Raw genomic sequence first — 12,836 nt, 5'->3', positions numbered from 1 at the left:
ACCTTGGATAAATAATAGATTGATCTATTATCAATTGTTATAATCTAACTTTAATTGTGTTATTAATGCCCCATTATAACACTTCAAATCCCCAAATTAATAATGGATTGATTTATTGATCTTTAGACTATAGCAAATTTGGGGGGAGAGAGAGAGTTGACTATGATATTGGAAAGACATGATGTGAGAAAAACTTGAAACCAATCAATTGGGATCATAAAAGTTGTATCTAATTAGGTGATATTTATCAAATAGGGCAGGTGAATGGTCCTCTGACCACAAAGCTCACAGGGACCTTCTTCTTCTTCTCCCCTTATTCATACATGTGCATATTTATTTTTAAATTAAACCATTAAAAATATAACAAGTCAAAATTAAAGCTTTGAGGAGTCTTCATTATCTCTCATAAAATCCATAACAAGTCAAAATTCTTGGGAATTCTCATTTCGATTCCAATTCCAATCTTGACTGTAAATCAAATGGATGTTCATGGCCCAAGCTGGAAAACCCAATTCGTGAATAGGTCTAACCTCAAACTGACCTAACTTGACCCCACTTACACCCCTACTATTAGTTAGGGCACAATTAGGGGTGCAATTGAGTTTAGCCAAGACAAACTTTGGCATATCTTGGTTTGATTCGGTTAAAATACTACTAGGTTCGAGTTCAAGTTTGAATTTGATTAAAACTATATTTTCCGGTTCAAGTTCGGTTCAGTTAAATATTTGATGAGATCAGATTTGGATTGAAAGCTACAAAATGAATATATTTTATATTTTATAAATTATATATAATATTATATATATATATATATATATATATATATATATATATATATGTTTGTACATATGTATGTGTGTTAATTGAGCCAGACTCATTAATTTTCAAGCAAAAATTTTATTGGCCAAACTCAAATTCGAATAACTAAATCAAGCTTACCTTGAAATTTGAACTGGATTAGAATCTAATTATAGAGCTCAAACCCAAACTCTTCAATTAGAGCTCGATTGGATTGCAACCCTAAACACAATACAACAGCTCACGATAATCGGACAGAGAGCACATTACTTCATTAGGTCCGAGAGTTGTGTGATTGTGAAGACGGGATCTCTGGTCTGGTCTGCACACATTCAACAAGCACGGGCATCCAGCCGTAATTTTGGGTAGGATAAACCCTGAGCTATGCAATTTGGCAAACACTCCCCAAAACAAAGAGAGAATGTATCTTTCTGTTCTTTATCTACTTCGTGATATCTGGTTAGTGGGTTATGTCTTACGTGGTCCAATGGAGGAAGACGTGACATTTTGCTGCACTGCAATTGGTCCGAAGGGGATTGAGGAGAGAGGGGAGACAAGGAAAAGTGATGCTTGATCGGTTACCTGGGTAAGGCCAAGGGGCCCTCACTGGGACAAACGTCACAACCCAATATCAAACATTCACCACAAATCTCTTTCATCATTTGATCAGTTCCATTTTTTCCTCCTGGAAGCTGGAGCACTGATATAAGTGGAGATGCCGGAGAAACCCATTTCGCCATCCATCATCCTCTCCCACCAGGGAATCTGAACTTGTTTTCTTTCCTGGGTTCTTCTAGTTTTCTTATCATTTTTTTTTTTCTGTAGCTCTCTCCAGTCTCCACTTCAGCTGTTGCTCTTTGTCAATCTCCAATGGCTCTCTCATCCTTTTCCTTCCCTTGTCATTTACCCAGAGAGGTAGCTTCTTCAGATTCCCTCAAGCCCAGCTTACTCTCTTCTCATCCTTTTCGTGGAGCAGATCTTCCACACCAATTTCAGCAAAGACACATTCAGGTCTGGATCTCTATGCTTTTTTGCACAATTAAGTCGAATGCTCCCAATCGGGGAAGAGAACTACTTGTCTTCCAGTTCATGTTTATGTGACATGAACACGGATAGCTGGGTCTTGTTAATTCTTTCTATTTTAAAGTTTTTTCCTGAGTTTTTTGTCTTTTTGGTAAACTAGGAAAACATTACACAGAATTCTTTGGTGTCTATATATCAGATTTTTTTTAATGGATAAACAGGTTATATGAGATTTTTTAAATCGAGGAAGTACCACCGGAATTTTCACTTTTCTTTTTCAATTACTTCCGAAGACCCGGTTTTTAGACTAGTAGTAGTAATTGAATGAAATGGGTTGTTTTGTTCTTATTTTGGAGCAGGTCCGGAGAAGGTCAGGTGGTGTTTCGGCATCACTATCAGAAAGGGCGGAGTATTACTCACAGAGACCACCAACTCCGCTGCTGGACACCATTAACTACCCGATACATATGAAAAACCTCTCCATCAAGGTACATAAATGGACGAAGATATGTAGTTTTATGGATTGGAGAAACTGTTATCCCTCACCCAGATACCATATCTGCTTATTATCCGTCGATGCAGGAGCTGAAACAACTTTCAGATGAGCTAAGGTCCGATATCATATTCAACGTTTCTAAAACCGGTGGTCACCTTGGTTCAAGCCTTGGCGTCGTGGAACTTACTGTGGCTCTCCATTATGTATTCAATTGCCCTCAAGACAAGATTCTATGGGACGTCGGTCATCAGGTACGCCACTTCCCTTATTACTTTATTTTGTCCTCTGTTCTCTATTCATGTATAGAGCATTTCTTTTCTTTTATAATCCATAGCTTGTATTTTGCGTCTCTGCTAACAAAGAAGACACCGAGAGGATCGTTTAAGAAAATGGGTTCTGAGTATACTAATGCCCTTATCATTGCAGTCCTACCCACACAAAATCCTCACAGGGAGAAGAGATAAGATGCCAACCTTGAGACAGACAAACGGGTTGTCTGGATTCACTAAACGCTCTGAGAGTGATTATGATTGTTTTGGCACCGGTCACAGTTCTACTAGTATCTCGGCAGCTCTGGGTATTTGTTTTTCCTTTGCGTATCCTTATCTATATGTACCTTATGTGTTTCTGAGCTTGAATCTTTCAAAGAATCAACAAGTTTATCTGGTCGTGAATTGTAATTAGTTTTATGGGTTTTTAATTTTTGGGTGGTTGTTGGCAAACAGGAATGGCTGTTGGGAGAGACCTGAAAGGAAGAAAGAACCATGTGGTTGCTGTAATAGGTGATGGTGCCATGACTGCAGGGCAAGCCTATGAAGCCATGAACAATGCTGGGTACCTAGACTCAGACATGATTGTTATCCTTAATGACAACAAACAAGTTTCGTTGCCCACTGCTACTCTTGATGGGCCCATACCACCTGTAGGAGCTTTGAGCAGTGCTCTTAGTAAGTTGCAGTCCAGCAGGCCTCTCAGAGAACTAAGGGAGGTTGCTAAGGTTAGTGTAACTTCCTAAGAGCAACAGAGCTGTCACAAGTCCTCACAACTGCTTCCTTGTGAATCTGATTTTTATTACAATTGAAATTGTTCCAGGGAGTTACGAAACAAATTGGTGGGCCTATGCATGAACTGGCTGCAAAGGTTGATGAGTATGCCCGTGGGATGATCAGTGGATCTGGTTCAACACTCTTTGAAGAGCTTGGTCTCTATTACATCGGTCCTGTTGATGGTCACAACATCGATGATCTTGTGTCCATTCTCAAAGAGGTCAAGAGTACCCATACAACTGGCCCAGTCCTCATCCATGTTGTGACTGAGAAAGGCCGGGGATACCCATATGCAGAGAGAGCTGCAGACAAGTATCATGGTAAATACCAAATTGTACATTTATCTCTAAATTTATCAGTTGTGAATCATGAAAATTGGACGTTCATCATGGGTTTTCTTTTGTAGGTGTAACCAAGTTTGATCCAGCTACTGGAAAACAATTCAAATCTAGTGTCCCTACTCAATCTTATACCACATATTTTGCGGAGGCCTTGACAGCAGAAGCAGAGGCAGACAAAGATATTGTTGCCATCCATGCTGCAATGGGTGGAGGGACTGGCCTGAATCTCTTCCAACGCCGTTTTCCAACACGGTGCTTTGATGTTGGAATTGCAGAGCAGCATGCTGTTACGTTCGCTGCAGGACTGACTTGTGAAGGTCTTAAACCTTTCTGTGCTATATACTCATCCTTCTTGCAGAGGGCATATGATCAGGTTAGTAACCTGCTTCTTTGTATTCTTCTTCTTGACAAATGATTTTATCTTTTTAGTTTCTAATGACATGATTCTAAGTTTTGTTTGTTATAGAAGGAAAAAAATGTTAGTCTGGATTCAATCTGCTAAAACTGAAATGTGTACCCATTGCACAGGTGATACATGATGTAGATCTGCAGAAACTACCAGTGCGGTTTGCATTGGACAGAGCTGGGCTGGTGGGAGCTGATGGGCCAACACATTCTGGGTCATTTGATGTTACCTATATGGCATGCCTTCCGAACATGGTTGTCATGGCTCCTTCAGATGAGGCAGAACTTTTTCATATGGTTGCTACTGCTGCTGCCATCAATGATCGACCTAGTTGTTTCCGATACCCTAGAGGGAATGGGATTGGTGTTCAGCTGCCACCAGGAAACAAAGGCATCCCACTGGAAGTGTGTTCAACTGAGTCTCCTTTTTCTTTTCCTTCCCAAATGGCAGTTGGAGGATTTAATATTTAACTAAATGAAATTTCCTAACAGGTTGGAAAGGGTCGCATTTTGATTGAGGGTGAAAGAGTGGCACTCCTGGGTTATGGAACAGCAGTGCAAGGCTGTTTGGCTGCAGTGTCTTTAGTGGAGCGCCATGGTTTGCGGTTGACAGTTGCAGATGCACGCTTCTGCAAGCCACTTGATCGGTCCCTTATTCGCAGTCTAGCAAAATCACATGATGTCCTAATCACAGTTGAAGAAGGATCAATTGGGGGCTTTGGGTCTCATGTGGCTCAGTTCTTGGCCCTTGATGGCCTTCTTGATGGAACAGTAAAGGTACAAAAACTCCAAATGACAAAACTGGATCACCAAAGTGTTATTTATTAGAGTAATATATAGACATGTACTTACATTTTTGTCTTGAAATTCTTTTGCAGTGGAGACCATTGGTTCTTCCAGATAGGTACATTGACCATGGATCCCCAGCAGATCAGATGGCTGAAGCTGGCATGACACCATCTCACATTGCTGCAACTGTGTTCAACATACTTGGACAAAAGAGGGAGGCCCTAGAGATCATGTCATAAAAAGGGATAAATAAAGAAGGGATTGGAGACCCTCCCCAAAATGTGAAGTACAAATAGTTTTTCTCGAGAGATCTTGTATTCTGTAGAAAGCACTACTAACAATAAAGAGACAGAACAAATGAATTTGGAAAAGCTCAGACGCAACTTTCCAACAGAATCTAATTCATGGTTCGCATCATCAATGCGCTTGCGGATCTTATAGCTTTGTTCTATTGGGTATAGATTTTGGTGTCTGATGGGAAAAAAGAAAGAATTATCAATAAAATTGAAGCCTTGAATCAAGGGTCAATACAAAAATTCAGATCATATTGGATTATGATTACACCAACAAAACTAGTATCGGCCACTTTAATGGCATATGTGGTGCTAGAAGTAGCACGATGCAGATTGCTTCATTGAGCTGAATTTTATGAAGTATGGTAACATATTTGTTCAAGTTCACCCTGCGAAATCAGCTGAGTTCTATGCCATCAACAACAACAAAGCTGGAAGGACAAATGTTTCAGGTGCTGTGCGATAATCTTTCAGTCATCAGGTCAGTGCAAGGAAAAAAATCATCTTGTTCGTGGTCGAGTCAACCAGTTCTTCATGATGCCTGGATGTTGCGTTGCTGTTTACCTCTATAAGCTTTTCTTATACTAGTCGTATTGGTTACTTTGTATCGGGGAACTACATCTCCTTTACGATGGAAAGTGTCCCCCCCAAGCCATCTGTACTAATTCCCATCTTTAATGAATAATAAAAAAGGAAGAAGGATTGGCCATTGATTCATTAGTAACCGCAGCAGGTGCTCAATCTAGGTTATTCTCCACTGCCTCCATTCCCGTGGCGAATGATGAAATTGGTCCACACACTACACAGCCTTAGAATCAAAACCCTATCGACTTGGGAGACAGTGGAAGAATAATCGCCTCACAATGTGGCAATTGGTAAACAAACACAATCATGTCAAATAATACAACTCCATGTTTTAGCTTTTTTCTGCTTGTGCAAACAAACCAAAAACAGACAGGAAGTCCGTAACTTCACGGCTCTATCAAGTAAAATAACAAATGGATACCACCCATCACCCACGCAATGAAGTCTAGTGAAGGCATCCCGTTCGAATCACGACTTAATTCCAATCACTCCCCAAACCATCTACACAAACCTTAAATTAATTGTGTTGTAGAATGGAACCGTTCTGGCCCACCAGTATTTGGGTCGACAGTCCGACCATCTGGTTTGAACGGACAGTCCATTTTGACAAAAAAATAAAATAAAAAACAGTCAAAAATCATTGAATGAATCGACAATTTGATCATCTGAGTCAATGAATTATTGATTTTTTCAATGGTTTTTTTATCAAAGACCAGATTTAAGATAAAACAGAACCAGTTTCCTGAACAATTTCCAAATATGGCAAAAAAAACGTTTAATTTGATCAAATCAATTGAACCAGAGGTGCACCAATTGACATTTTTTAATACCGTTTTCTGGGTATATCAATATATATCTATTAAGTTAAAATGTGTATGTTAGGGGATTTGAGAATGCAGCAAATAGAATCTAACAGTGAATTTTACCTTTTTTTTTCTTAAAATTACAGAAATGCCACATTCGAACAAACTCCCTCAGTTTGCCGTTGGATAGAATCTAAGCCAGATGGACAAAGGCATGTTGGATCCAATGGGCAAAGTAAGACTGCTTTAGCCGAGCCCGTTAGACCCGTTGGATAGAATCAGCAAGCCTGTCTGTTGGATATAGCTCGAACACATGTGGACAAAAAAACCCAACGGGCAAAGGGAGGCTCCCTAAGCTGAACCCATTGAACTGAGTCAGCACGTTGGACAATAGGCTGATGATAATCTAATGGACAATGGATACTAATCGGATGGACAAAGGTGTACGAAGGAAAGCCTGACAATGGACAGTATTTATTCGCTTATTTCCTTAAATACCCTCCCCAATAAGATTTATTCTACTTTGATCACCAAACTCGTTGCATCGGCTGCCATCTGTCCGATCGTAGGGACGTAAAATTGGGCCTGACTGAGATCTGACCGAACCAGCGTGAGTGCGAAGTGTGGCCTGCTTGCCAAACCAGCGTGAAATGCGGCCTGAAATTGGGCCTGACTGAGAGCTGACCAAACCAGCGTGAAATGTGGCCTGCTTGTCAGCTGTAAGGGTTGATCGAATCAGCGTGAAAGAACAATCTGTACCTTAATTATTTTTAGGGTAAAATACAAAAAACTCCCCTGAATTTTCTGGTTATCATAAAAACCTCCCCTTTATTTTCATTTTAATAAAAACCTCCCCTAAATTTAAAAAAACTAAACAAAAACCTCCCTTCCTCATTTACCCAGACCAGAAACATAAAAAACTTATGAAATTACCCCTGACTAGTAATCTGCACGGCGTCATTTAAAATTTTTTAAAATCCCAAATTGCCCTCAGTTGAGTGACAACACTTCTACAATTGGTTTCCGTTGTTTTTCAGAGCAAAAGAAAATAACACTACTAAACACTTGCAGCGGCACCATTGCTTGGAATACCAAGAATTGCTAAAATTTAAAACAGACACGCAAATGATTAAGAAAGTTCCAATATAAAGCAAACGGAATCGTGTGAATGAATGGTTGCAGCTATGGTTATGGCAGATGTGAATGAGTTCGATCATCTCTTTCTCTCTCCCCCGCTCTCTCTATCTCCCTCCATCGGTCGGCCACTAGTAGAATTTTGTTTTGTTAAACGGAAGCAGTCAATGTGTCTGAACTCTAAAGCTCTTTCATTTCAATACAAGGATAAAAAGCCTATCTAAAATCCCCAAGTGGGCTAACAGAATTTGGAGAGAGGAATATTTTTTTTTTTGATTGAAATGAAAAAGATTACAAAAAGGTTTATATACAGCAAAATGAAGAAGCAAAAACAAACAAACTATCTAGTTGACTAAAGATAACAGAAAAGGAAAATTAACAAACAAACTTGTAACTAATCTTAACTATCAGTAACTAACTTCAAAACTGTAAAGTACAAGTTTAGTCTCTAATAGCCCCCCTCAAGCTAGAGCATACAAATTTTGAATGCCCAGCTTGCAAATTGAATTATTAAATGAGTGAGGTGGCAAGGGCTTAGTGAAGCAGTCAGCTAATTGTTCTTCAGAAGCTATTGGCATCGGGTGAATCAAACCAGCTTGCAATTCTTCCCTTACAATGTGGCAATCTATGTCAATATGTTTTGTACGCTCATGAAAAACTGGATTACGAGCAATGTGAAGAGCTAATTGATTGTCACAAAAAACAAGAGCAGGAGCAACTTGAGAAATCTACAAATCTTTTAATAAATAAGCCATTGAACTTCACATGTAACAACAGTAAGGGCACGATACTCAGCTTCAGAGGAAGATTTGGAGACAATTTGCTGCTTGTTGGATTTCCAAGATATTAGACTATCCCCCAAAAAAACACAATGGCCAATGATAGATCTCTTGGTATCAGGGCATGAAGCCCAATCTGAATCTGAGAAGGCTTTCAACTGCAGAGATGATGAAGCAGAGAAGAACACACATTGACCAGGACTACCTTTTAAGTATCGAAGAATTCTATGTACAACTTGCATATGAAGATCTGTAGGGCAGTCCAAAAACTGAGAAAGATGTTGGGCAGCAAAACAAATGTCTGGCCTTGTGTTAAATAAATAAATTAATTTGCCAACCAATTTTCTGTAGGAATTAACATCTGTGAAAGGAGTACCAACATCTTTATCAAGTCTTTGAGAAGTAATCATAGGAGTAGACACTGGCTTGCTGTTTATAAAACATGTTTCCTCCAAAAGGTCAATCACATACTTCCTTTGGCTGAGATTAATGCCAGCTTTGGATCGGGCAACTTCTAAGCCAAGAAAAAACTTAAGTTGGATAAGATCTTTAATTTTAAAAGCATCATGTAAGAACTTTTTGACATCATTTATCAAATCAATGCTGTCACTTGCTAAAATGACATCATCAACATAAATTAGCAAGGCTATAAAATGAGAATCAGCTTGTTTTGTGAACAGAGAGGTATCCGAAATTGCCTGAATGAATTCTTGAGACAACAAAGCATCAGTGAGCTTTTGATTCCATTGTCTACTTGTCTGCTTGAGACCATATAGTGACTTAGTTAATCTGCACACTTTTGAAGGATCAAAAGTTTCAAAACCTAGTGGAAGAGTCATGTAAACTTCTTCATGTAAGTCACCATGCAAAAAGGCATTGTTAATATCCAGTTGAAGCAAATGCCAATCTTTAATAGCTGCAACAACAAATAAAGATCTAATAGTTGTTATTTTTGCAACTAGAGAAAAAGTATCAAGATAATCAATGCCATTCTGTTGAGTATAGCCCTTGGAAACTAATCATGCCTTGTATCTTTCAATGCTGCCATCTGCACGATACTTGGTTCTAAAAACCCATTTGCACCCTAGAGGTTGTTTTCCTACAGGTAAATCAGTTAAAACCCAAGTATTATTTTGCTCTATTGCTTTGATCTCAAGTGTCAATGCATCCTTCCAGCATTGTGATTTTATAGCCTCATTATAGGTTCTAAGACCTTTGGTTTGGGAGATTTGAGTAGCAAAGACCCTATGAAAATAAGATAATTTATGAGTGGAATAGGTAGAAGATAAGGGGTGACGATTGGAGGTTTTAAAAATAGAATTGGCTTTAAGATTTGGTATTTGACAGTGATATTGATCAAGATATGAAGTGTATAAGGTCTGGATGATCTTCTAGGTTGAGTTTCAGAATGTGTACTTTGTACGGAATCTGGTGAAACATTAGTAAAAAGGGGTGAATCAACAGTGGTAAGTGGTGGTGACTGATTAGGTGTAAGTAGTGGTGATTAATTAATGAGAGATAAAGTTGTGATGTGAGGGAGATTAGAAGGTGAAGATGTGAAAGAAGGTGGAGAAGGTTCTGCTAAAGGAATTGCATATTCTGTGGGAAGAACAAAGTCTGAATTATCTGTTGAAAAAGAATTAGAATGAAAAGAAAACGAGTGTTCATAAAACTGAACATCTCTTGAGACAATAACCTTTTTAGTTCTAAAATTATACAAACGAAAACCTTTAGTGGCAGAAGGATAGTCAAGAAAAACACAAGGATCAGCTCTAGCATCAAACTTAGTTCTATTTGTATCAAGTGTAGAAGCAAAGCAAAGGCATCCAAAAATTTCAAATGATCAAATGAAGGAGCAGTATTATAAAGAAGCTGAAATGGAGTTTTGTTTGAAATGATTGGGGAAGGAGTTCTATTTATTAGATAGACTGCATGAGAAATACAGTCAGACCAGAAGGAAAGGGGAAGTTGTGATTGAAACTTGAGAGCTCTGGCAACATTTAAAATATGTTGGTGTTTTCTCTCAACAATAGAATTTTGTTGAGGAGTATACACACATGTAGTTTGATGAACAATACCTCTTGAAGCATAAAAATCAGGCATGTTAAACTCCAAAGCATTATCAGATCTAATACACTTTACTTTTGCAAAAAACTAAGTTTCAATCAAAAAACAAAAATTTTGAATATGTTGTCTAGCTTCGGATTTAGTTTTCATAAGGTATATCCATGTAAACCTAATCTTGTCATCAACTATTGCCAAAAAATATTTATGTTCATAAAATGACGGAGTAGAAAAACGATCTCATGTATCAATGTGAATCAAATCAAAATAGTTTGTAGAAGTAGATTGACTAATAGGAAATGAAAGCTTTCTTTGTTTAGCATAATGACATACAGAACAGTAATTTGAAAATGGTAGTGTTATAGAATGATCCAATGCTCTCAAAAGTTTCAATCGAGGATTGGACAAATGCCCCATCCTAAAATGCTATATATCAGTGGCAGTAGGCTTATTACAAAAAGGAACAGAAATAGAATTACAAGTAATGGTAGGATTACAGGTAATAAAAGAATTACAAGAAACAGAAGGTAGGACAAGCTTGTAGAGGCCATTGACTTTTTTATCTAGTCCAATCATCTTCCAACATTGATGACCCTGGAGGATACAAAGATTGTGTTGAAAAATGAGACAATAAGGATATGAATTAGTAAGTTTGCTAGTAGATATAAGATTGAAAGAAAAATGAGGTATACAAAGAACATTATGAAGTACAAAATTGGAAGAGAATATAACAGTTCCTATGTAAGAAACAGAAACCTTTGGATTATTGGGTAAAATGACATGTGTATTTATGACAGGTGTATAGGTTGAAAAATTGGATAAACTATTGGTTATATGATCAGTTGCACCACTATCAAGAATCTAGGGTGTTTGATGAGACTTATTATCATCAATGGTGCATGAAAGAATGAATTTACTTGATTCATTAGCAATTGGAGCAAAAGTTGATGTTAACTGATTGACCTGAGGTGTGGAGATAGGTGCTGATGCAGAACCAGAAGCAAAGTTGATTTGCTGAAGTAGACTCATGAGTTGATTGTATTGATCCTGAGTAATGGGAGAAGTGGCCACATTATTGGCTGAAGTGGATCCATTATGAACAATAGATGTAGAATTAGGAATTGAAGAATCTAGAACATCTGTGTTTTCATATACTATTTCACTATTATAAGAAACTTGATTGGCATGTGCAGCATTTGAACCAAATCTACCTCTTCTTCCTCTATATCCAACTGGATATCCATGCTTTTTATAGCAAATTTCAACTGTATGTCCTGGAGTATTACAATAGCTATAGATTGGCTTGGATCCTGTATTAGCATAGAACCTTCTTGAACTAGTGGTTCCTGAACCAGAGTTAGAAGAGGAAAAATATCTTTGAGATTGCTGTGAATTTTGTGGAACAAATGATCTTCGATTGTAATTAGATCCTTGTCCTTGAGTCAAGAACACAGAAGTTGTTTCCTCAAGCTTAATCACATGATTATTAAACTGTCTTTCATGTTGAAGCACTAAAGAAAACAATTTGTTAATGTTGGGCAAAGGATCCATCAAGAAGATTTGTGACCTAACTGTTGAGAAATTATCATTGAGGCCTTTCAAGAATCTGATAGAATAATCATTCCGATAAACTTTCTTAACATCTTTGAGTGCTTGACAAGAACATTGGGCTCACAAGTGCAAACTGAAACAGGTCTAAGAGTAACATATTCATCCCATAGAATCTTTAATTGTGTGTGATAACTAGTAACAGAAAGTGAGTTTTGTCGAAAATTATAAATCTCTTCTTGCAATTCTGAGATCCTTATAGCATCTCCTTGAAAAAATCTATCATACAAGTCATTCCAAATATCCACAGCATTGTCTAACCACAAAATACTTTTAGCAATTGATGGTGATAAGGAATGAACTAACCATGAATACACCATAGTGTTGCATCTCTGCCAGGCTAGATAAGTAGGATCATCCTTCCAAGGAATTAATATGCTTCCATCAACAAAACCAAGCTTATTTTTTGAGAGTAAAGCCATTCACATAAATCTGAACCATGAATGCAAGTTAGGCCCTGATAAAACTGGTGAAACCAACACCAGAGATGGATTCTCATTCGGATGAAGGTAAAACGGATTTGATGGTGTATCTTCAGGCCTTGCTGCAATTGCAACTTGTTGTTGCACAACTGGAGGAATCTCGTTGTTTGCCATGTTGATTTCAACAGTAAAACTTGATCAAATTGAACTAACTTTGTGAAATCTATAATCGCAATGTGATGAGGATTAA

General features: G+C 37.9%; 1 protein-coding gene across 1 annotated transcript; it reads left to right on the top strand.

The window, feature by feature from the left end:
• Positions 1–1,268: 1,268 nt before the first annotated feature.
• LOC104613474 (putative 1-deoxy-D-xylulose-5-phosphate synthase, chloroplastic) lies at positions 1,269–5,387 on the top strand. The gene is made up of 10 exons (XM_010281300.3): positions 1,269–1,809; positions 2,181–2,309; positions 2,404–2,568; positions 2,744–2,894; positions 3,043–3,314; positions 3,410–3,683; positions 3,770–4,077; positions 4,233–4,514; positions 4,602–4,886; positions 4,988–5,387. The coding sequence occupies exons 1-10, from the start codon at positions 1,669–1,671 to the stop codon at positions 5,135–5,137; spliced, it is 2,157 nt and encodes a 718-aa protein (XP_010279602.1). The 5' UTR covers positions 1,269–1,668; the 3' UTR covers positions 5,138–5,387.
• Positions 5,388–12,836: the final 7,449 nt, after the last annotated feature.

Source organism: Nelumbo nucifera, chromosome 4, assembly GCF_055504915.1.
Source record: "Nelumbo nucifera cultivar China Antique chromosome 4, China Antique-T2T, whole genome shotgun sequence".
Taxonomy (NCBI): Eukaryota; Viridiplantae; Streptophyta; class Magnoliopsida; order Proteales; family Nelumbonaceae; genus Nelumbo; species Nelumbo nucifera.
The sequence above is the reverse complement of the archived record's forward strand: the minus strand, read 5'-3'. Positions and strand labels throughout refer to the sequence as shown.